General features: G+C 43.2%; 1 protein-coding gene across 2 annotated transcripts in view; it reads right to left on the reverse strand.

The window, feature by feature from the left end:
• LOC147684868 (radial spoke head 10 homolog B2-like) overlaps positions 1–26,272 on the reverse strand; it is a 443,845-nt gene that overhangs the window by 253,569 nt on the left and 164,004 nt on the right. For both annotated transcript variants that reach the window (XM_086940738.1, XM_086940739.1), the window contains exon 13: positions 23,589–23,618. In XM_086940738.1, coding sequence (XP_086796864.1) covers positions 23,589–23,618 — 30 coding nt within the window. The remainder of the gene's footprint in view (positions 1–23,588; positions 23,619–26,272) is intronic.

A 26,272-nucleotide genomic window follows, 5' to 3' on the forward strand; every position in this document is an offset into this window, starting at 1 on the left:
CAAATTTCGTCACTCTGAAAGAAAGTAAATAATATGTTAATCTACCCGGGCGGGTATTAGTGGTTGGATAATCTTAGCCTCCGTGTCCATAACAAAATCCAGATTTTCTTTTCAGCATGCTGTGGAAAATCTACATTTTATGGCATGACACGGAGGCCAATAGTATTCAAGTTGAAAGTGCATTCAATACATTATCAATTACATTAGACAATGGTTTAAAGTAACAACTTTTAAACATGCTTTCGTTAGACCAATCGGCTGCTCTTAAAATGTCCTGTAAACTCCCTCCCAAGGTGAAAGCTTTGGAGGTTGAGGCACCTCTAAGTGAATGAGCTCCAAAAACAGATATGTCTACACCTCCTTCAGTCATGACATCTTTCCCCCATCTAGCTAAGGTGGGGCGGGAAACTGCTTTGTGAGGTCTTTTGTGAGATATAAGAAGTTGTGTGACATTGTTCCTCAAGTTAAGGATTCTCCTTTCATATTCTTTCAAACATTGCACCACACACAGACTAGGGTTTCGAGAGAAGTAAGGGTAGCCAACGGTTGAGGAAAGAGTTTTAATTCTTCTTTTAATATAGAAGCAAACTTCTTCATGTTGATAAGCTTTACTGGTGACATCTAAAGCTTTAACATCAGATGTACGCGTAATGAAACGAGACAAAGGAGGGTTGTGAGTTTATGAGAGTTTTTTAAGTGCCAAAAAGTGATTATCACCCCAGTTATCTTAAACTTGGAGGATCAGTTTAACATCACAAAGCGAGGTGTACTTAGGAATCAGTGGTTTAAGGACCCTAATGCTTCTCATAATTCTCCTTGTCAAAGTATTCTGACCTACAGGAAGTCCGTCTATCAGGGAATGACCAGCAGAGATGGCTGATCTATAGATGTTTACTGTCCTAAAGGATAAACCAGATTCAAATAATTATGTTAGGTAATTAATTACATAGACTTAATCAGTTGAAATGGGATTATTATCCTGTTGAATACACCAGCAAAACCATTTATTCCATGCCAGTCTATATGCCTTTCTCGTGCCAGAAGCCCATGACTCAGATATGAATCTGAAAGCATTTTGCAAAAGGCCAGGGATTTCCCACTGTCTCCGGAAATCTTCCATGCCATCAGTGTGAGTGAGCCTTCTTGTATCAGAGGATGTATTTCCCTCGAGGGCCCAAAACTAAGGTCTGGAAGTGGGGAATTAGTAAAGCGAAGTCTATTGACATTTCTAGGATTAGAGGGAACCATGCTAGAGCTCTCCAAAGAGGAGTTACCAATACTACTGTTTCCCTGAGTCTGCGTGTATGTAAGAGGAACCTGGGTAGCATGACAAAATGGCGGGAAGGCATATGGCCTTAGACCTCTCCAGTCTTGTAGGAAAGCGTCCACCCCAGCTGCTTGAGGGTCTGGTTTCCAGCTGAAAAACGGTGTCAGCTGAGTATTCAGCCTGTCTGCAAAGAGATCCATGTTGAAAGGGCCCCATATGTGATGGATGTGTAGGAATATCTCCCTGTTCAATCTCCAATTGCTGGAGTCTTTGAAGATTCTGGAGAACCAGTCGGCTACTCCATTGCTCAGTCCAGGAATGTGTTGTGCTACAACTGAAATTCCTTTGCTTAAACAGTAACCCAAAAAGTCCTTCGCTAGTTCCGCCTAAGTCTTTGGAGTGTGGACCCCCATCTTGCTCACATACTGGACTGCAGAAATGTTTTCCATGCGAAGCATTACACAACATTTAATCTTTTCTTGAGGGAAGCTACAGACTGCGAAGGAGCCCACTAGGAGTTCCAAGCAGTTGATGTGCATGTTCCTCTCTTGGTCTGACCAACGTCCCCCTGTCGAAGAGTTTCCACATCTCGCTCCCCAACCATATAGGCTTGAATCTGAGTCTGTCACCAATTTGGGTTCCTCCCGGAAATTGCTCTCCCGTTCCAAGCTTGTGTGTTCTTGAGCCACCATTCCAATTCCTCCCTTGAGTCCTGATCTAAGGATAAGACTTGAGAGTATTATTGATTTCTGCGAAGGCATCTCTTTTTTAGCCCGATAATAGAGTGGTCCGGGGAATATGGCTTGGATGGTAGAGGAAATGAGACCCAGGATTTTCGCTAAGTCTTTCTGTGTAATAGTCTTTGCTAATAAGAATTTCTTTATTTCCTTTTGTAGCTTTTTTAGTTTGTCTCGGGGTAGGCGAAGCTCTGTGGGGAGGGTGTCTACAATGAATCCCAGGAATTGGGTGTCTTGTGCTGGAGTCAGGCACAATTTTTTTAGGTTTATCACAAATCCTAACTTTTCTAATATCTTTACCGCCCACTGAGTATGCAGGTATACAATGTCTTTAGACTGACCCATAATTAGGATGTTGTCTAGGTATATAATTAACCTTACGCCCTGAGCCATGCTACTACCAGTCTGAGTACTTTTGTGAAGGACCAGGGTGCTGAAGATAGACCGAATAGGAGATTGGAGAATTCCCACATTTTGTTTTGCCATGTAAAACAGAGGTATTTTTGGTGGGGAGGCCAGATGGGGAAAGTAAGGTAGGCGTCTTTGTTAACCAATCTCCTTTTCTTAGTATGTCCCTTAAGAGATATATGCCCTCCATTTTGAAGTGGCGGTAAACCACCTATTCATTCAAATCTTTTAGGTTTATTACAGGCCTCATCTCTTTGTTCTTTTTCTCCACCAAAAATATGTTACTCACAAAGCCACCCTTTGGATGAGTTGTCTCCGTGATGGCACTGATGGCCAGTAGGTCTTGTACCTCCTTTGTTACCAGTTTTGAATGTTCCTGAGAGAAAAGGATTTCCCTTGGGGTTTGGTCCTGGAAGGGAGTGTCTGTGAATTCTATTCGGTATCCCTTGACCGTTTGTAGTACCCAAGGGTCTTGTGTCACTAGCTTCCAGTTTCCAGAGAACTGGGCTAGTCACCCTCCCACCTTTATAGGGGAAAGTAAAGGGTCTTTGAAGGGACGTACCTGATGAGAATCCACTGTTTTCTATCGCCTCTGTTATTCCGGAAGCGACCTCCTCCTTGTCTTTGGGGATAGAAGTTGGAATAGCTAAAGGTTTGAAAGGACCTATTGCCTGTACCATGTAGGGTCTGGAAGAAGGTGTGCCACGGCCGGGGAACCAACCCCTTGTTCGCCTGGCCCTTCCAAAAACTCTATCATTGAAAACTTTTCTTATTTCTTTTTGTGACTTCTGTATGGAACTGAAGATTCCAACATACTTCGCCATCTCCCTAATGAAATCATCGCCAAAAAGTTGGCCTTCTTTATTTGCGAGCTCTATGAGCTTGGGGTCCAGTTTAAAAGGATGCTTTTTCTTCTTTCATTTGATAGGGCTGTGTTTGCGTTCCCAAGAAGGCAAACAGCTCTCTGTATCCATTCCCGCAGTTCTTTGGGGTCGACTTTACTGTCGCTTAGGTAGGCTGACTCAGCCATCTCAAAAATCGTAGTAAGTGGGCCAATAATGTTGAGGAGTCTGTCCTGGCATGACTTTAGGCCTTTGTCTAGGCCTCTTCTAGCATCTTTTCCACCCTTGTTGATTAAAGACACCACCTTTGGGTCGCGTTCGGGAGTCTTAGTTATCATATCTGGGAGGGATGGGCGAGGGTATTCGAACCGTAGACGAGCTCTAACCTCTTTAGGTATCTTTCTCCTCAGCCAGAAGGTAATGTATTTAGCCACATGTTGTGAGGGGGTCCATTTGGGTGAAAGGGGATGTTTTAAGATCAGCTGGTTGTACATATTATCCCCAAATGGGTCAAGAATCTTAGACCCAGAGGCCGAAGATGCCTCATCACATGTCCCTTTGTTGGTAGTGGGAGTATCATCATAATCAAAGTTCAACTCTGAAGAGCAGGACGGATCAAGCTCTGGTTCATAACTTTGGTCCTCATCAGATTCACTATCTATAGGGACAACCGGGCCGTCATGCCCATCCACAGTGTCGAACACACTGAATCTATCACCTGCGTCATCCGGTACACCCTCAATGGCCCCTTTTGATTTCTTCGATTTTTTTATGAGGGTGGTCGCCCGATGGCCTTTTCTTCTGAGGCTTATCTTGCCAAGTAGAGCAACCAGGCTCGGTACTAGGTTGATTAGAGAGGCTTTCTATTTTTTTTTTTTATTTATAGTGTCATCCAGAGACCCCATCAGTTTACCTAAAGCACTATTTACAAGATCTTCTAATCTATTTTCAACTAATGAGTCTAGCTCCTGTTCAGAAATTCCTTTTTTAATTTTTTTATTTAGTAATTAATTAAAGGACTAAAGAGAAGGGAATAAGGGGTTAAAAGATTGCTAGCAAGCTATTAGGTAAGATACAGGCCAGGAGGGGGTAGCCACGTAAAAGAAATCCTTTCGGCGTTGCTTCAACTGTCATCTAAGCTTGAAGCCAGGGTGAGTGTAGTATGTGGAAGGCCCTTCCCTCTAATGTCGAAAGAGAGGATTGAATTCTTGTGTAGGGAGGTGGGCATAACGAGTTAATCGCGCTCGCCTTGGGATAGCGATCGCAGGAGGAGAGGAATGAATTCAAGCCGGTAAACGTTATTAAAATAAACAATGTGCCCAGATTATCGCACCGGTAGTTTTGCAACCGGTCGCGTGAGAGGTGTTGAAAAAGGGAGTCAGATAGCGTGCGCCTGAGGCAGTGCATCTTCCAAAGACGCTGTGTGTACTCGTGGGAGGAAGCTCGTGGCTCCTCCTGGTGTGCCTTTCAAGTACGAGTGTATACGTGTGCGGGCCGCGCTGGTGAGAGCGAGGCCCGGGCGCGTATTTCAAACTCGGGTTGTTGGCGGTGAATAGGATGACAGAATTAGAGGGGTGGGAGATGTAAACGTGCAATTAGTGCCAAACGGAGTAAGCAGTAATAGGGACGGCATAAATAGGTGAAGATGAACAAGGCGAGATCGAAAGGCATAAATAGGTCAAAAAGAGCAAGTCAGCATGCCATAGGCACACAACTATGCTATTAGAGTGCAGATAGTTCAATCAAGTCCAAATAGACAAATACAAAAAACATATTAAAGGCGGTCATAAGATAGATAAGGAGAGAGTAAAGATTACCTATATTGTGAGCAGCAGCAATAAAAGGAGGAAGATGGCTGCCTGTTGCTAGAATATATAGATTTTCAGAATGTTTTTGAAAGTTCTAAATTCTTACTAATTGTTGCTGCTGTGAGTTGGCAATAAAAGGAGATTGCATAATCTTAGCCTCCGTGTCATGCCATAAAATCTAATGAAGGTGTTAACTTCCCTGATTTCCGTCTCTATCACAAATCATTCTGTCTTCGCCAAGCTTTAAAGTGGCTCCTCTCTGAATCCTCCCCCTTCACTCCCCTTTGGCTTTCCATTGAGCGTACCTTGTTATTGCCTTTTTCTTTTAAAGAAGTCCTCACTTTCTCTGCAAAAACCTCTTACACTTCTCTCCCCTTGTTTGAGCACCCTTGTTCTTTATTAAAACCTCTCATTTCCACAAAGTGTATGTCCAGGGAATCTTTTTTAGAATTGTCTATTTGGCATAACTTCCTTATTACTCTCAATAATAGAACTATATTCTGGAAGGCCTGGAGACTGAAAGGCATAATTTGTGTTAAAAACATATTTTTGATGGCGTATCTCTTTACTCCTTTCCCCAATTTCAATCTACTTTTCACTGTCCCTGTTCCTTCTTACAAAAGTGTTCTACTCTAATGACGATCATCCTTGATGCTTTTTATTCTCTTCCTACTGCTTCTTCCCCTGTTGCTCCAAATTCTCTTTTGCAAATTCTTCTTTTAATGCCCAAATCCTCTTTTGTCTATAAATATTTTTCAGCTCCCGACCCAGATCGTCCGAAGACTAAATTGGAACTCTCGTGGGAATCTGACCTGGGATGTTAGTGAACCATTCCCTTTTGGGATAAACTTTGGTCCCGGTATGTCAAAATCTCTCGCTCTGCCTCTCTCACCCAATCAATGTTCTTTCTTTATCAGAGACTTTATCTTACTCCTATTTCTTTAGCTTGTTTTTCTTTTTCTACTGATGTGAATTGCTGGTCTTGTGGCTCCTCGAACGCTGATCTCATACATCTTCTTTTCTTCTGTCCTTCAGTTTCTATTTTTGGGAACAAATTTGGTCCTACATTTCTCTTATATTTAATATCTCTATTCCCTATTCTATTCCTCTCCATTTTTCTGGTAGTTTCTTAGATTCTTTGGATCTTTCCCCACATAAACATGGTCTCTTTGACCTTATGCTTCCTCTAGCTTTCCAAAACATTACACTTAACTGGAAAACACTCACAAAACTCTCTATTCAACATTGGTGGAATAGCCTGTGTCATTTTCATCGACTTGATATTGCTTTCGTCTCCTCCTGTAGATCAATGGGATCTCTTTTGGTTGCCTCTTACTACTTATCAAGATAAGATAGCACTACAGCACAATCATTGTTCAACTGCTTCCCTTAATTTACATGCTTTATCCTTTTATAACATTTTCCTTCTCTCCCTCCTTATTTATCCCCCTTCCCTCCCCTCTCTTTTTTCCCTTTAAAACTTTAAAATAGCTTTCTCTTCTGTTTTTGAATACCAGCTATTTTATTGTCATACTTCCTGTTTTTCAGTTTTTCTTCACTGTATTACTGGTCTGCTGTAACTATGTTTAACTTGCAAAAAAACATTTAAATTTAAAAAAGTTAACCAATAAATACTATAACTAACAATTATTTTTAAAAAGGTGGAAAAGAGGGCCGCCAGAAGGCCAGGTGTCCAAGCTGCTTTTCTCGCCACTGTTTCACTTCTTTGAACTCTCTCCTGCGAGGGACAGTAGGTGATTGGCTGCAACTGATGAAAGATCTGGGCCCTCATAACATGTGGTAGAATTTCACCTAGAACGATAACTCCTGGTGAGTTTTGCCACCCGCAATTAGGAGTGTACCAGTTTCTCCAGACTTAAAACTATCAGACCCTACATTTCATGCTGCGGGGCTTCGGGCGGGAGAACAGCTCAACCTCCGCCCAACCCTGCAACAGCAAGGGGGAGCAGAAAACGCTCCTGCCAGCAGGCTAAGGACGTTGTTGTACACCCAGGGTGGCGGTCGCATCCTGATTCGCGGTGCGGGACCACCGCATGTCTGGCGGTTGGTCCAAAAACCGCAGGGATGGCGGGCGGACTTCCTAATCAAGCCTTAGTGTTTTATTGAAAGTGATGGAGGATGAATTTTGAGCATCTATTTTAGGTGCAGTGATTATGTTAAGTAAAATCATAGAGTTGATTGAGAACCACAGAGCGGTAAAATGGCAGTTTGCATGTGATAGACACCATTTTGTAACTGGTTGCACATATAAATCATCCATGTTTCTAGCTCTGTTGGCTGCAGACATATGAATCGCAGAGCAGCACTATGCTGGTTACTTCCTAGAAATCTAAAGGTGAGGAATAATTTTGCAAGGGATGGGCAAAATAAACCTTTACGTTTTAGTATCACTAGGACTTATAGAAAATACTTTTTTTCTGTTCTTGTAGGATACTCCCTTTTTTTATGAAACAATTCATCAATTGTCGGCACTTTTCATATTGATGATAGGGAAACCAACTTTGCAATATGCATGCTGGTAAATATACCTCCATTGCTTAATGTATTGATTCTAAGATTTAAACTGATGTTGCTTTTTTATGCTCTTGTAACACCTCTAAGTAAATGATGGAATTATGTTATGAAGTAACAATGTTAGAGGTTTAATAGTGTACATTTTTATTTGTCAATGTTATTACTATGTAGTAGAAAAACAAAGAGAGGAGTACCATCATGGGAAAGTCAGAATGAGATTCCTAATGTGGTGATAGGATGACAAAAGGAAAGAATTTATCCTTTTGCTTAAAACCCCTCACTCACCAACCTAGTGGTGACATGCTTCTTCATCGGGGTCCACCCTAGTGGCCTAACGTCACTAGGGTGTGCCACAACACCTGGGTTACAGTGGAGCAGGTTGTGAATGTAAGTGCAGAAAAAATGTTAAAAATTGTCCTGGTTTATCTTAAAATAAATTTTATTACCAAGAAACTGGACAATGTTAAAAAGAGTGAGGCGAGATACTGTGTGGGTATATTAGGAACCAGAGTATCTCTTATATGTGTGATGGTCTACATGTTTCAACCGTGATTGGGATGTACCAGGTTTTCATCAGGACCGTAAGGGAACTGGTAGGTATGTACCCCCCTAAAAGGCACACCCTTTCCTAGTTCTCTGTAACCCAAAATAGCAAAAATCTGCTATCTGGTATAAAAGACTCTAACCACAGTGGGTGAGTCCAAAACAATGAAAAAAGACCTGTGGGAAAGAAGAATAAAAACAGACATCAGTCAAACGTGAACAGTGTTACATGCCTGTTACGTAGTGCAGTGTTGTGTCATTCGACTCTTCAGGCTTACTACCACTCTCAATAGAAGGAATCTTGTGGAATTGTTAAGTGAAATTAACATCTGCTAACAATATCCAGTGCAGGATATTTGTCTGGATGATGCACGCTAACATATCAAGAGGTGCGTGCTCAACGGCAGCGTGATTGTTGCCGATATTTTATTTTTAATTCAGGCATTCGTCCTGATTACATGGGTGATGTGATATCACTATCTCGCCATACATTAATGGTGATCGCGAATAAGGAGTTAAAAGTGCATAATTTATCTGTGGCATTTCAATCGGCATACTCGGGCTTACTTGACATAAAACAAAGACAAATACAAACACATGGTTGTTGTAAGTGCTTAGCTTACTACTGTATTGGAGTCCTATCTCATCGGAGGGCGGGAGGGGGTATCCCCACTACTTAACCGATTTCTGTAACAACATGGGTGGATTCGTTAGACGGCAAATATTTGTTATCAAAAGACCATTGAGTCACGCCGTGAGGGCGAAAGGGTCGTTTTCAGCATTGGTTCCTGTTGAGGGAAGAGATTCTACTTACAGTTACTTCATGGTGGAAATGCCGGTTACCTATGCTTGTCCTCCGCTGCCCTGCTACGAAGCCGGACTGTCTCGTGTGTGATTAAGTAACAGTTGGGCTTCCGGGTTGGGCGGGGACTGCCTTCGGTTCACGTGATTGTTGCTATCGCAACGCGTGAGCGTCTCCATTCTCCGGAGGCCGTGGATTTTCAGAAAAAGAGATTGTTTTCGGGTCGTCAGCATGTTTCTCAGGTAATCATTTCAGGACTGTAGCCCAAGGAACATTGTCATTTAAGCTTGACTTATTTGTAGAAAGTCTATGAATCCATCTTTGTTCCTTTTCGAAAAGACGGTTTTGCAAGTTTGGACCGGGTTGTACTTGCTCGATGACTGTGCACCTCATTTCATTTGGGGTATGATTTGCTGTCAGGAAGTGTTCTTTGAGTTTGGTGATATTCTTTTTGCAGCGTATTGTGTTCCTATGTTCACTTATTCTTTGTTTTACTTTTCGTGTCGTCATGCCTATGTAAGGTTTTCCACATACACATTTGATCAGATATACCACATTAGCACTGTTGCAATTGGTGTGAGCTCTTTGTTCCCAGATTCTTCCGGGCTCAAGGTTCAGGGACTTGGTGTTTTCTGTGAGGTGGCAGATGCTGCAACCCCCACATTTTGAGTGTCCTGTCACCGGAGGAAGCCCCCATATTTGTGTTATGGAGGGATTCGTATTGATGTTTGTGGATTTTGGTCTAGTGTTAACCAGGCTGTCTTTTAAGCTCTGCCATTATCAAAAATGGGGTGTCCCAAAATGGTCCTGGACCTGGGTACAATGCGTTAACAAAAACAGTGGTCCTCGACCTGATTCAATTCAGAGATTATATCACAAAAGTAATCCTTGGTTTTCTAACTTGGAGCCCAAATGAATTTTGCTCTTTGAAAAGGATTCAGAATTCTTCATACAAACACAGAGCCCAACAACTAAATCGTGTTTATAAAAATATATATGGTACATTTTATTTTGCCAAACAATGCATGTAACCTCTTATAGTTCAAAGGTTTTCAAAATCCAGTTTTTTCATTTTTTACAATATTTACAATGTTTTTATAAAGGTACGTATAACAGGGTGCTCATGAAAACGTGCATAGAATTGGTGCTCCAAAAGATGGCGCAAGTGATTGAGAAAGAGAAAGGAAAGATTGGTGACAATTTTTACAAGTGAAAATACTGATTCAATACTTTTAAACAGTATAACCTGTCCACTCTTAAAATTCAAAATCTAGTGTATCAAGAACTCATTCATTTAGTTTAGCACGTTTTACACTAGATTGTTAGGTGGTCCAGGAGGTCTTAATAAGAGTGTCGACGTTTCGACCCTACTTAATGCCTTGGGATAATTAATAGCCTCTACTCGCGGGTCTTCTTCAAGACTAGGGAGCACCCTCCGTACCTGACGTAAAGGAGTACCCTAATAGTGATTACGGTAGTAGTCTTCAATAATCTACCAAGGATCTATGTATCCAGAATGGAAGCCGTAGGGTATTAATCCACTTTCAAGGGTGGTGAACTAATTCAATATGCGACCCAGGATCTATATATCTGTGTTCCCATGGTGTTTTTGCTTCGTCAGAGTTAGTCCACTCGCTACGGTGCTGAATTCCCACTGTCAAGTAATATGGAGAATTCACTCAGGGTGTTGGTATCCAAAATATCTTCCCGATTCAATGGGGAGTATTACACTTTAGTGCCGGTGTGGTCACTCTCTTTTTAATGTTGTAACCCAAAACATGGTAAACAGGATAATCCGCTCTGTTGCGCCGGTCGTCTCTCACCTGTGGATTTGACCTCGTGCACGCGCACGTCGGCTCCGTCCACATTCACAGCAATTCCCGCGCCGTGCACATCCCCACACATACACACATGCATGCGCATACACACAGACAGACACTCGCTCACACACACACACACTCTCCACCCCCGCCGCAGTCATCACACACGCATACACACAGACTCCAAGACACATACACACATGCACGCTCACACACATACAGAGCCCCCCGCCGCCCCACGCACACACACATGCCCCCCGCCCTCGCAGCTCAGCAAAGGCCCCCACTCACCGGTACTCGTCTCCAGGCGAGGGCTCGTTGCAGGCGGCGGCGGTCTCATCCTTCTGTGCGTGCGAGGCTCTCACCATGTGTCTTGACATCCCGCCCCCGGCCTGCCTGACTTCCGCCCTGGATTGTAAAGTTTGTTTTTGTGACCGCGACCGGCTCAATCCATCAAGTTGCTGAAGGGCCGTGATTAGGCTCGCAGCAGGAGGCTTTTGAGCGTTGACAGCGCTAACGAGGTTCACTCTGATGATTTCATCTGTTCCAATGCTGTTACCGGTGAGAGACAAGGAGCTCCTCGTTTAATTGGGCTCTCTGTGTTTGAGAGTCGTATGAATGTTTAGAGACAGTTCAGTAGGTTTCTGAATGTTTCAGAGTTTGATGCCCCCTCGTGGCTGTAGTGAGGCATTTGGCTGGCGTGACGTTTCCGCCGTTGGTTGAACGAAGAGTCTCTTAAATGTATTTATTTTACAACGTGCGCCGCCTTGCTTTGTAGACTGGCGCATGAAACACCTCATTTGATGATAGCGCTGCTGTATGATTGTGTGACCACGGGCGTAGCTTCAGAAGGGGTGTTTGGGGTGTAACATCTTCCAAATAAATGCATTTTTCGTTTGGTGTTGGGTCTGATGCCCTCGAGTTGGGTCTGCTTTGTCTGTGACGCTATTTCATGTTGCGAGTTTGCGACCTTTGTTGTAAAACAGGAGGAACAAGCGCCAGAGATGTATATATCTGGTGGCTGAGTTTCACAATGTGAAACCAGCAAAACTGAAGTAAATCCCGGCTTCCCTGCTTTACAAATTGTGTGATCCTAGGCAAAAATCTCCTTTATCTTTATTTATCACACAAGAGCACTTTTAAATACTTAAGTTCAGGAAGTGCACTGTACAAGCACCACTTATATTTGATTTAATAGCCTATAATGTTGCTCCATCTGTAATAAGAATATGGGCCACGTTTAGGGTTTACATAACTATTACTTGCCCTTTAGTTCACTAATGGTATTGTCGTCGGGGTAGGCGGTAATTCTTTAAAGTTTTAAAGTTCATGTTTAAAAACTATCACTTTTAATAAATGTCTGTCTATGCAGTGAAGTAATCTAATGTACTATGAAAAAAACACTTCAGCCTGGTAAAGAAATACACTTTTTGGCATTTTGAAGGAACTGTATCATATTTTTACATTATGTCTTTTAAATAATATGCATACATTGAGGAGAGGATGTGGTCTAACGGCTAGGGCAGTCGACCTCAAATCTGGGGAACCGGGTTTAAGTCTCGGCAAGGACGCTCAACATCCTGTGATTCTGGGCAAATCACGTAATCTCCCCGCGCCTAGCAAAAGTGAATGTGACACTTTGTAATGCAATGGGTGGTCATGTAAAGCGCTCTGATATCCGACAACTTCGAGTCAAGTTTGGGCTATATAAAACTCTGAGGAAAAAAAAAGCCAAATGTTTTCATGACATGGATCGTGCATGGGCTCTTAGAGCCAAAGGCAGACCATTGGCTCAGCCCGGCTCCCCCTATTAATTTGCTGGGATCCCCGCCTCTATTTGCGACTCCGGCTTAGTACTTCGGGCAGTCGATCACTTGATAAAATGATTCGTAAAATGCGAGACATGGAAACATGGACCCCTTCCTGCATGCACCAATTTGGCACTCCAACATGAAGGCTTTTTGTGGCAGAGACGGAGAGTGTGTGCAGTGGAAATACACTTAAAACAAGCATTTGCAATGCAATAGGTCTCGCATTAGGAAAGTTTGAGCTATTGGTATTGTAAATGACAATTTTTTTTATCTATGTGTTGGTTTTGAAAATAGCGAAATTAATAGTTTGTCATTTACAATGCCAATAGTTTTAACTTTTGCAAATGTGACACCTATAGCATTTGTACTGCAAAATGTGTTGTATTTACGTGACTTAGATGTATTGATATTACAAATAACAATGGCTTTTAATTTTTTTAAATAATTAATATTGCAGGTTTTAAAAACAAATGAATAAAAGGCATTGCCATTTACAATGCCAATAGCTCTAACTTTAATAATGCGAGACCTATTGCATTGCAAATGCTTGTTTATATGAGAATAGAGGTTTATCCCATTTGAAGTTGCCTGTGTTAAGTATTGACCAGTTTTTATTGATGCTTTTGCTCACTTGATTGGATAGTGCATTAGAGGTTGTAACACAGGTTAGTGGTGTTTCTCCAGGTTCATTTACTTTATCTTCCAATAGAGCATCTCTGGGTTGATTTCTCGCTCTATTTTGACATTTATTTACAATTTTCGCAGGATAGCTTCGCTGCTTCAGTTTCTTTGTGAGGTCCTCTGCTTGGTTCTTGTAGTCTGCGAGTTCACTGCAGTTTCTCCGTAAGCGGAGATATTGTCCGTATGGGAGGTTTTCCCTGAGTGGACGCGGATGGAAGCTCTCATATCTCAAGAGGTTATTCTTAGCTGTGGGCTTGAAGTGAGTTTCGGTATTCAGGTGCTCTACTTCCCTACTGATTTCGATGTCCAAGAAGACAATTGTGTCTTTGTTGTGGCAATGTGTAAACCGTAGATGTGGATCACAGATGTTAATCTAGGTGATGAACTCAGTAAGTATCTCCGGTGGTCCTTCCCAGATTACCAGGACATCGTCAATATATCTGCACCAAAACTTGATGTGATTCGCGTAAGGATTGTTGGGTGATAGAATATGTTTTTTCTCAAAATCATAAACGTATAATCCCGCCACACTAGGGGCAAAAACACTCCCCATTGAAGTGCCCCCTATTTATAGGAATAGTGACCCTTCATACTCAAAGAAGTTTCTTTTCAGTGCGAGTGTGGCACATTCCAGTATACATTTCTTTGGTGTTTTGTGGTCCCACTCGGCTTCCTCCAATGTTGTTTTTAATACTGCGATGGTAGCGTCTTGAGGAATGCTGGTATAGAGGCTCTCTATATCGAAGGTTATCAGGATGGTATCTGTCTTTATCTTGATTTCTTTCAAGAGGACAACGAGGATTTTTGTATCCTTCAGGTATGTTGTAGTATTTTGTACTATTGTTTTTAAGAAAAAATCACAAAACCTGGATAGTGGTTAGAGTAGTGAGCCAATCCGTGAGACAATCGGTCTTCCTGGGGGTGGATTTTTGCCTTTGTGCATCTTGGGCAAGATGTAGAAATATGGGATCTTGCCTTCCGTCTTGCTTAGGTAATCAGCTTCCTGTTTTGATATCTTGCCAGCTGCCTCAGCTGTTTCCACTAGTTGTAGGATTTCTATTTTTAGGTCTTCTGTGGGGTCAGATTGGAGAGGTTGGTAGTTCTTGGTATCTCCTAGCAATCTTCTGCACTCTGTGTCGTAGTTGACTTTATCCATTATTACAAGGCCCCCACCTTTGTCCGCAGGTTTTATTATGATGCTGCTGTCTGATTCAAGATCTGTAATAGCTTTGTTTTCCGCTCTGCTATTGTTGTGGTACTGTTTGGTCACTGTCATTGATTCAATCTCGGTGAATACGGATTGCTCGAAGGTGTTGATCTCGACAGGGATGGTATGGGGTGGAGGCACAAAAGTGGACTAAACTCTAAGTCCAGTTTCGTTGGTCATTTCGTCAGGTTGATCAGTGTCATGTTTCTCAAAAAAGGCCTTTAATTTGAGTTTCCTGAAGAAGGAGGCCAGTTCGCAGTGCAATTTGAATTTGTCCAAATTAGCTGTGGGCACGAAGCCTAGTCCTTTATTGAGAACCTTGGTTTCTGTCTCAGTGAGGGTTCTGGATGATAGGTTGGTCATTAGTTCTTCACATTGCTCGGACCCGCTTTGTTCCTGGTATAACTCCCTATTGGTTCTTCCTCTTCCCATTGGACATTGTTCCCTTCTTTTTTTCGTCCTCTCCCGCGCCTGCCTCTGTTCTGAAAAGGAGGGCGGAATTGGTTCTGTGGGAAAGGGTATTGTTGGAACGGGGGTTGCCATCCATACATTGGGAATTGTTGAGGGGGTTGGAACGGATGTTGGAAAGAAACTTGGTTGTATTGTGGCCATTGGTAGTGTCCCCTGTATCCTCCTCTTTGTCTCTGCCTCGGGGTACCATTTCCCGAACCCCCACTGCTGTTGGAGGTGTTGGAAGTATTGCTTGAGGCATCTGAGTCGGGATCAGAGACTGTGGACGTTTTGTGATCTGGATCTGAGTAGGGGTACGCTTTTACAAAAGAGAATCTCTTTAGATCCTTTTGGAATTTGGTAACTTTTTGTTGAGTTAGGTTATCCCTGTACTCATTGATCTCTTTATTGAGATCGTCCAGTTTCTTTTTGTATCCCGTTATTGTAGCCTTGATTTGTGACTCGGTTACCTGTATTTTAATCTGGATTTTCTCTGATAGGCGCAAAGCTGTTTTAAGGATCAGCATGATCCAGTCGTGTGTATAGTGCCATGCTATGAGGGCCCAATCTTTTCTGAACTCAGGGTCATCCAGAAAGATGCGGGGAGCGTTGGTAACTAATAAACCTTTCGGTGCCATGTTATTTGTTACATACTCTTTTAGTATTGTCCCATGTAGTATAGTTCTTATGTGGTTGCGTTTCATCTCAGACAGTTTATCCCAATCTGAGGTTTGGGAGATGGTATTGCTGATATTTGCATCTGCGAATGTTGTTAGATTGCTCATGATGGAATCAATCTCGTCCGTGGAATAAGATAGGCCTTGGTTTTCTGCCATGATTGCCCGGTGTGTCTAGCTGTATAACAGATGTAGCACTTTGTATGGACTCTCACAGCTGTGCGCTGCCAGAACATATGCTAACAAAGGAGAGAGCAAGGGATCGTGTTCACTGAAGGTGAACGGAGTGTACTCCTGTTCCCCTGTGGAAGAACTAGAAAAACAAAGAGAGGAGTACCTTCATGGGAAAGTCAGAATGAGATTCCTAATGTGGTGATAGGATGACAAAAGGAAAGAATTTATCCTTTTGCTAAAAACCCCTCACTCACCAACCTAGTGGTGACATGCTTCATCATCGGGGTCCACCCTAGTGGCCTAACGTCACTAGGGTGTGCTAAGACACCTGGGTTACAGTGGAGCAGGTTGTGAATGTAGGTGCAGAAAAAATGTTAAAAATTGTCCTGGTTTATCTTAAAATAAATTTTATTAACAAGAAACTGGACAATGTTAAAAAGAGTGAGGCGAGATACTGTGTGGGTATATTAGGAACCAGAGTATCTCTTATATGTGTGATGGTCTACATGTTTCAACCGTGATTGGGATGTACCAGGTTTTCATCAGGACCGTAAGGGAACTGGTAGGTATGTACCCCCTAAAAGACACACCCTTTCCTAGTTCTCTGTGACCCAAAATAGCAAAAATCTGCTATCTGGTAAAAAAGAATCTAACCACAGTGGGGGAGTCCATAACAATGAGAAAAGACCTGTGGGAATGAAGAATAAAAATAGACATCAGTCAAACGTGAACAGTGTTACATGCCTGTTACGTAGTGCAGTGTCGTGTCATTCGACTCTTCAGGCTTACTACCACTCTCAATTGAAGGAATCTTGTGGAATTGTTAAGTGAAATTAACATCTGCTAACAATATCCAGTGCAGGATATTTGTCTGGATGATGCACGCAAACATATCAAGAGGTGCGTGCTCAACGGCAGCGTGATTGTTGCCAATATTTTATTTTTAATTCAGGCATTCGTCCTGATTATATGAGTGATGTGATATCACTATCTCGCCATACATTAATGGTGATCGCGAATAAGGAGTTAAAAGTGCATAATTTATCTGTGGCATTTCAATCGACATACTCGGGCTTACTTGACATAAAACAAAGAAAAATACAAACGCATGGTTATTGTAAGTGCTTAGCTTACTAATGTATTGGAGTCCTATCCCATCGGAGGGCGGGAGGGGGTATCCCCACTACTTAACCGATTTCTGTAACAACATGGGTGGATTCGTTAGATGGCAAATATTTGTTATCAAAAGACCATTGAGTCACGCCGTGAGGGCAAAAGGGTTGTTTTCAGCATTGGTTTTTGTTGAGGGAAGAGATTCTACTTACAGTTACTTCATGGTGGAAATGCCGGTTACCTATGCTTGTCCTCCGCTGCCCTGCTACGAAGCCGGACTGTCTCGTGTGTGATTAAGTAACAGTTAGGGCTTCCGGGTTGGGCAGGGACTGCCTTCGGTTCACGTGATTGTTGCTATCGCAACGCGTGAGCGTCTCCATTCTACGGAGGCCGTGGGTTTTCAGAAAAAGAGATTGTTTTCGGGTCGTCAGCATGTTTCTCAGGTAATAATTTAAGGACTGTAGCCCAAGGAACATTGTCATTTAAGCCTGACTTATTTGTAGAAAGTCTATAAATCCATCTTTGTTCCTTTTCAAAAAGACGGCTTTGCAAGTTTGGACCGGGTTGTACTTGCTCGATGACTGTCCACCTCATGTCATTTGGGGTATGATTTGCTGTCAGGAAGTGTTCTGTGAGTTTGGTGATATTCTTTTTGCAGCGTATTGTGCTCCTATGTTCACTTATTCTTTGTTTTACTTTTCGTGTCGTCATGCCTATGTAAGGTTTTCCACATACGCATTTGATCAGATATACCACATTAGCACTGTTGCAATTGGTGTGAGCTCTTTGTTCCCAGATTCTTCCGGGCTCAAGGTTCAGGGACTTGGTGTTCTCTGTGAGGTGGCAGATGCTGCAATCCCCACATTTTGAGTGTCCTGTCACCGGAGGAAGCCCCCATATTTGTGTTATGGAGGGATTTGTATTGATGTTTGTGGTTTTTGGTCTAGTGTTAACCAGGCTGTCTTTTAAGCTCTGTCCTTTTTTATATGAGAATAGAGGTTTATCCCATTTGAAGTTGCCTGTGTTAAGTATTGACCAGTTTTTATTGATGCTTTTGCTCACTTGATTGGATAGTGCGTTATAGCTTGTAACACAGGTTAGTGGTGTTTCTCCGGGTTCATTTACTCTATCTTCCAATAGAGCGTCTCTGGGTTGATTTCTCGCTCTCTTTTGACATTTATTTACAATTTTCGCAGGATAGCCTCGCTGCTTCAGTTTCTTTGTGAGGTCCTCTGCTTGGTTCTTGTAGTCTGCGAGTTCACTGCAGTTTCTCTGTAAGCGGAGATATTGTCCGTATGGGAGGTTTTCCCTGAGTGGACGCGGATGGAAGCTCTCATATCTCAAGAGGTTATTCCTAGCTGTGGGCTTGAAGTGAGTTTTGGTATTCAGGTGCTCTTCTTCCCTACTGATTTCGATGTCCAAGAAGACAATTGTGTCTTTGTTGTGGCAATGTGTAAACCGTAGATGTGGATCACAGGTGTTAATCCAGGTGATGAACTCAGTAAGTATCTTCGGTGGTCCTTCCCAGATTGCCAGGACATCGTCAATATATCTGCGCCAAACCTTGATGTGATTCGCGTAAGGATTGTTGGGTGATAGAATACGTTTTTTCTCAAAATCATAAACGACCTCTTGATATGTTTGCGTGCATCATCCAGACAAATATCCTGCACTGGATATTGTTAGCAGATGTTAATTTCACTTATCAATTCCACAAGATTCCTTCTATTGAGAGTGGTAGTAAGCCTGAAGAGTCGAATGACACAACACTGCACTATGTAACAGGCATGTAACACTGTTCACGTTTGACTGGTGTCTGTTTTTATTCTTCTTTCCCACAGGTCTTTTTTCATTGTTTTGGACTCACCCACTGTGGTTAGAGTCTTTTATACCAGATAGCAGATTTTTGCTATTTTGGGTCACAGAGAACTAGGAAAGGGTGTGCCTTTTAGGGGGTACATACCTACCAGTTCCCTTAAGGTCCTGATGAAAACCTGGTACATCCCAATCATGGTTGAAACATGTAGACCATCCCACATATAAGAGGTTCTTAATATACCCACACAGTATCTCGCCTCACTCTTTTTAACATTGTCCAGTTTCTTGGTAATAAAATTTACTTTAAGATAAACCAGGACAATTTTTTACATTTTTTCTGCACTTACATTCACAACCTGCTCCACTGTAACCCAGGTGTCGTAGCACACCCTAGTGACGTTAGCCCACTAGGGTGGACCCCGATGATGAAGCATGTCACCACTAGGTTGGTGAGTGAGGGGGTTTTAGCAAAAGGATAAATTCTTTCCTTTTGTCATTCTATCACCACATTAGGAATCTCATTCTGACTTTCCCATGATGGTACTACTCTCTTTGTTTTTCTAGTTTTTCCACAGGGGAACAGGAGTACACTCCGTTCACCTTCAGTGAACACGATCCCTTGCTCTCTCCTTTGTTAGCATATATTACTATGTAGTATACATATGCTAAAATGTGATTTACGAAACGAGCAATGATCTTATTTAGATATTCCACATGAGAGTGATTTTTATATATTTGAATTGAAACATGAATTTTTGGTCCTACATTGATGTGAATGTTTTATTAGTAGTTCCCAGGTGCTTTGTTTTTATTTACTATGAAGAGCGATTTTGATTTGGTATGAGTATTTTCCTTAATTATGGTGTGATTTCGACCTATTGGGATGAGATTTTAGAGTATGTATGTTATTAATTGATTTGTCTTTTGTGTTCTTGTTTTATAGTGACATTTGGAATCTATACATTGGGCCCTAATAAAACGATAAATATCACAAAACACGTAAATGGCCAAAACATGTACAATAAATCGGATAATTGCAGTATATATTTTCTTGCGTCTCCATTTCTTTGTACAGTAAACCCTGCTCTGATCTCTTGCAACATTCCATGACGCAGACTTCTACAAGCCTTCACAGTGATACATAGGGCCTAATTATGATGTAGGACGGGGTCGATCTGGCCAACATCTGGTGCCACGATTCAACCGCCGCATTATGATGTGCAGCGGTTGGAGGCCGCGGGCGTAGGGGCCGACCATCGCTTCTAACGGTCTCAAGGAGCCCATTCGACTGTCGGTCGGAATGCAATACTCTACAATAGGACGGTGCTTGCTCAGGCACCGCCGTAGGGATTACATCGCCCATTCTGATTGCTTTTTCATGGCAGTCCAAACGCCACATGGTGACGGACACATGGAGCATGAATGTTTGCAAAGACTCATTTTTTCCATTGTGGCTTGTGCTGCAGCCCTTTTCGGGCCGCGAGCATAATCCGCAATGGAAAAAGTTATGATTCTGACCGCCTACACAGCAGTCCCATCATAATTAGGCAGGTGAGACCTCCGACTACTTGTGGGCCACTCCAAATTCCGCTACGATGTTGATCGGACCCTCGTCGGACCGGCATCCTAATGAGCCTGTTTCTGTCTACGTTAAGCAGGTGGGAAATGTCCGCATTATTCTAACCACAATGGAGAAAAAACTACATGGAAAAGTAACATGTATTGCCAGGTCCGAGTAATTAGTTCCCTTTCCAGAGAGAAAACTTGTACCAGATTTTGGTGCATGAATACTCATCGGAATCAGAGATTATGGTCCCCCTGCATCCCTACACCTAATTCTGTCACACTTGTAATGCTGATGCATCACTTCAGAGGTCCCCAGCATGGGGGACGATAAACATTCCACCAAAGTGGCTCTTCCTCAAAACAACCAAGGGAGGATGATGGACAATACATTTGCACTTTGAACACAGAGTAGGAAATAAACGCTTCAGAACTCTGGAGCTGTTGTTTTCTTCTACACCTGGGATGTGCCGTGGCCCCACTTATGATGGCAGAACTTCTCTGCCTTCAGATCTATGAGGTTTGCTAACTGTAAAATCTGCTGTGCAAACCTTTAAACATAAGACTGCTCGTCCGCTGCACCCCTGCTACTATCGTGCCTAATGCTATCAAGTCTTTGTACACTCGATTCTAGTTTAATTGTTCATCTTTCTTTCAGCATCTTGGCAATAGCTGATGGCGCCTCACACTTTTGCAAATTGCTCGACATTTATACAAGAGACAAATTCTGCTTAAGCTGAAGTGCAGCCTACACATATGACTGCAGGTACACCTCAAACACGCAGTGTGCACACTTTTAGGACAAGAATGTGCCCCACTTGGTAAAAGGACTTGTACCTCTATCCACTGTGCTCAATTGCATGTGAAACTTGTATCCTGGTGTCACACTACTCTAGCGTGTATGTCATGGCCTGCGCCTGCGCCTAACAATGCAAGTCTAGGACATGTTCTGTGTCCTTGAGGAGTGCTCTAAACATACCCTCATAGTAGACAACGGATTGCTGATTCTGAATGTAGGACATAAAGCGGTCATGGCGGCGTGCCATGTTTTGTGAATCTGTACTGTGGCCAGCGAGTAGGGAATACTGAACACTTTTGTTTAAAAGTATGCTGTTATGTGAAACCCAAAACCTTGTGCTAATACTGTGCATGCATGTCAAGTGCATATATAGAGAGCTTATGACAAACATGTTAGTGATGTGGGGGAGTGTTGGGGCCAGTGGAATTCATTATGGATGTCTCTGCTTAGAACATGGTACAAGATGAAGGGTGAGAATAGACTCCTCAAACATTGAAGTGTATTGCCTGAGTTCCTGTGGCTGGAAGATGGATTTCACGACACTGAAGTAAGGAGGTAAGAGATAGAGCTACCTTTAGAAATCCCATGAAGGCTTTGTTAGCTAGGGGCTGTTGACTACTTCTTCCTAAGCACTGCCATTTGGTAGATGGTATGTGCGAGGGTAGGACTACAGTTTGTGTTGTCCAAGGTGATGATGTTTTTAGGTTAGCCTGCCCTTGTATCTGTCTCCGATTACTATTCGATTCAAGCAAGCCGGGCTGAAGACGGCTGGAATGCCAGAAACCGGTCCTCGGAAGCTTGTTTCCGGTCCAGGGAAGACATGGCTTAGCAGTTCGGGCTGGACTGTCCCCATGAGGCACAGGGTCAGACTGATTTGCATATAGCCATGTCTGAACTGGGGGGGCAGAGTGGGCTAAAGAACGGTGATGGATTAAACCCAGATCTTTTGACTGGGTGTGTGTGTTTGATTGATTCAGATGCTCCGTCCATCACCACCCCTTTTTGTACCGCTTTGGCCGACATAAGTGTGGCAGGGTATGCTCAGACGTGAGTCCCTTGCTCACTTTGCCACTGGATTCAAGCAAGCTGGGCTGAAGACGGCTGGAATGCTAGAAACCGGTCTTCGGAAGCTTGTTTCCGGTCCAGGGAAGACATGGCTTGGCAGTTCGGGCTGGACTGTTCCCATGAGGCACAGGGTCAGACTGATTTGCATATAGCCATGTCTGAACTGGGGTGGCAGAGTGGGCTAAAGAACGGTTATGGATTATACCCAGATCTTTTGACTGGGTGTGGGTGTTTGATTGATTCAGATGCTCCGTCCATCACCACCCCCTTTTGTACTACTGTTTAATTAAGGCAAATTACATCCAAGTGCAGAAAACACACCTCAATGTGCCCATGTTGTGGCTACTCTGGATAGGACAAAGCAAACACAAGGAGATGATGGACTGAGTGCTGAAATTTTTCAGACACTCACCCCCAGTCACAGATCTGGGTTGACTCCATCAACGTTCTTTAGCTCACTTAGCCACCCCAGTTCAGACACAGCTATATGAAAATCAGTCTTGACCCTGTGCCTCAAGGGAACAGTCCCAGCCTGCACTGACAAGCCACGACTTCCCTGGACTGGAAACAAGCATCCTGGGACCTGTTTCGGGCTAACAGGTCATCAGATAGAAGTCAGCCCCAGTGTTACCTGCAGTAAGAAGCATCATTTTACACAAAAGCTGTGTTTGAAGAGCAGCCTGAGAAAGACACTTGAAAAAAAACAACCTAAACCGGTTCTGAAGCTAATGACAGTAGATCTACATCCCCTGCAAGAGAAAAGGAATAAGCCTGACACTGCACGAAGAGACGTGGGTGTTTCCAGTGAAGAGAACATGAAGGAAAGCTGACAACCCAAGAGAGTGAAACTACCTCCCTGGCAATCCTGCGACTGCTCACCCTTACTACCCAGAGAGTCAAGCGTTGAAAGTACTTGGCCTTTAGCAGGACAACCAGTGACACCAGAGACAAACAATCACAACGTTGGGGTTTAGTAGCCCCTGTGTGCCAGGGGCCCTCCGAATGGGGTCTGACACACATAAAGCATTCAGATCTAGTTGTGTCCTTCACAATGAAAAACATCCTGATTCGTAAGGAGTGTTTTAATAAACACACTGGTGTAAGTTGTAGTAGAAAAAATTATCATTCTTGGTAACATGGAAGGTCAGTTTCTAGAAAGAATGTAATCACTTCTTACATCACACTTGTTAAGGAAGAATTTCCTGTTATTCTCTTTCATATGTCTTTACGTGCCACAGGTGGCCCTGGTGGCTATTCAGACTAGGCTACTGGAGCATACATCCATTTTATGTAAAATCTTTGTGGAAGCTACATATTGTCTTAATGCAAAATGGGTCAACAACTTGGTGAAGTGCAAACATCAGAAAAAGGCCAAGTGGAAAGGTAATAATGTATGCCTTTGTACACAAAATAATGTTTGGGGGATCAACAATATGCTCTAAACACTTCCACATGTGTCACTGTTTACCTGTCTGTGATGGATGACTTCTCAAAAGACCTGCCCAAAAACAATAAACATAAATTCCGTTATTATTGAAGCAGTATTGTCTAAAATACATTGGGTAGCAGATGAATACGAAACTACTTGGATGGTTGAAAGTAAAAAAGGTAGAAGCAGCACACAGTACAAACAACAGTGGATGTGAGAAAGTAGGACTCGGTGGAGATTGGGGGATTTCTTCAGAGCTTCCAACTCAGTGCCATCAAAAAGTAGTAAGTGCTCAGGGACAAACTGTGCTCAAGATTAAGAAATGGGAAAAACTAAAATTGAGCAGGATGGAGGTTTTTTGTGTTTTTTTTCAGTTCTGCTATAGTTATTAACAAAAGGAAGAAACAGACATATTTTATGTTTCCCACTGCAGCACTACCACAAGGAGCACCAGAGTATATGTAGCAGAAAAGGGACTATGCATAGAAAGTTGTACAAAAACATTTATATTTTATAAACTGCGTATAGAAGAAACATCTCAGTCTTTGAAGTAAATCATTCTAGAAAAGAAGAGAATCAACCTGAAAGAGCTGAGTACTCACTTTAGTTTATTGATTATTTCTTTAACCCCTTAGGTGCTGAGGCTTTTCGTGCCCCAGTGCGAAGTGTTTTTTGTGAAGTTTGAAACACTTCACGCTCAAGCCTTATAGGGCCAGATGTATGTAGATAGCATTTTGCGAATCCCTAATTGCGAATCACAAGGATGTACAATTAGGAAATCACAAAATCCAATGTATGAAGGTATATATTACACCGGGTGCGATTCCTAGGGAGTCGCAAATGACCTACCTCATGAAAATTAATGAGGTAGGTTGCAATTTGCGACCCCCTAAGAATCGCAAAAATCATGGGGATCGTGGCCTGCTGAGATCAGATATATCGTTACCGAAGGTAAGTAACTTGTGCATCTGAAAGAAACAGGTTAGAATTAGATTCCTTACCTTAGAATAGAGACCCCAGCAATACCAACCCTGGTGGTGGGTCTGCGAACCAATGATCACACCAGAAAGTCCTGGAGGACTGAACGGCCAAAGAAGCCATCCCTCCGGACTTGGCGCAGGGCTGAGAGGCCCAAGGACTTGACTGTAGCCCTTTGAGTCCTTAAAGCGCTCAAGCGCATGATCTGCCTTGTCGCCAAAGAGGCAACGGCCATCAAACGGCATGTCCATAAGGGTGTTTTTGACATCAGCCGAAAAGTTGGCGGACCTCAACCAGGTGTGGTGACAAATTGCCACAGTCGTTGCCATCGCTCTGCCCAGTGAGTCCGTGGTATCCAGCCCACACCGGATGGAGTACCGTGCCGCATCTCGACCCTCCGCAAGGGCTTGGGCGAGTTTAGTCCGGACCTCCTCCGGACATTGTTGCAGCACGTCCGCGACCGTGTCCCACAGAGAGTGGGTGTAATGGCTCAAGAGGCACGCGGTGTTGACTGACCGCAACCCTAAACTCAGGGAGGAGAATACCTTTTTGCTCGTATTGCTCATACCTCTTGGATTCCCGATCGGGGGGAGCCGTCAGGAATGCGGTCTGGGAGTTAGAGGCCTGGATGACCAGACTCTCGGGGGTGGGGTGGGTGGACAGGAAGGAAGGGTCGCCCGGAGCCGGGCGGTGGCGTCTGGCCACGTTCCTATCTCTAGGCTGACCTGTAGATGGCCTGGACCAAGTGCCCAGAAGAACGTCAGACCAGACCTCATTAAACGGCAGCAGGGCTCGGCCGAGCTTGCCTGCGGTTTAAGGACCTCAGTGAGGAGGTTAGTCCTCACGACCGCGACGGGGAGCTCCAGGCCCAAGGCCTTGGCCGCCCATGTCAACACCACACTATAGGCAGCCTTCTCCTCCGAAGTCACGGTAGGAGGGGAGAGAAAACCAGTATCTGGCGAGGTGTCCAGGCCACTGGCCTCCCCTAACTCACCTGACCAGTCCTGATGAGACTGGCACTCCTGAGCCAGAGGGTCCTAAGACCCCTCCCAATCCCCCTCGCCACCCATCTCCTGAGACAGTCAGTCAGTCAAGAATCTTTATTCGATTTAGTTAAAAATCATACAAAGAGATAAAAACATTAAAGTACAAATAAAGACTATTTACAATATCATACAAATCAGTGCATACAATGGGGTACAGTTCCATACTATGTATGAAAGGAGCGAGTTAATTAATTTTATACAAAATTTAAAAATAATAAAACTCATTTAGAGGGGCCCATTACTATGTTGCATTTTTTTTAGTTCTAACTGACGCCACCAAGAAATTTGCCATGCAAAATGTAATACGGATCTCGTTCAGTGATTGAAGATAAAGCAGGGCTGGTCTCACCTGCGTGAAGCCAACCTCCTTTAGGACAGGCAACAGATATTTTTTCCTAGGCTCTAAAAACAAACCGCAAAACATGACGAAATGCATGGTGTCCTGAACGGAAAAATTATCACAACAACAGGGAGGGGCTAATTCTGGTTTTCCCAGGTTTTAAAATTACCCAAATAAAAATGTAATAAATTAAACCTAAATTTTGTCAGGAGAAACCTATGGAATGGCTTCGTAACAACACAAAGGTAAGGCGCTAGTGCAAAGGAATTTACAAGCGAATAGTGTTTCCTCACTGCCGGTTTCTGCAGTTCCCTTTCCTCACGCCCCACTCTTGCCCTACTCATGAACTGCTTCTTGTT

The sequence above is a fragment of the Lissotriton vulgaris genome, chromosome 10 (assembly GCF_964263255.1).
Source record: "Lissotriton vulgaris chromosome 10, aLisVul1.2, whole genome shotgun sequence".
Lineage (NCBI taxonomy): Eukaryota > Metazoa > Chordata > Amphibia > Caudata > Salamandridae > Lissotriton > Lissotriton vulgaris.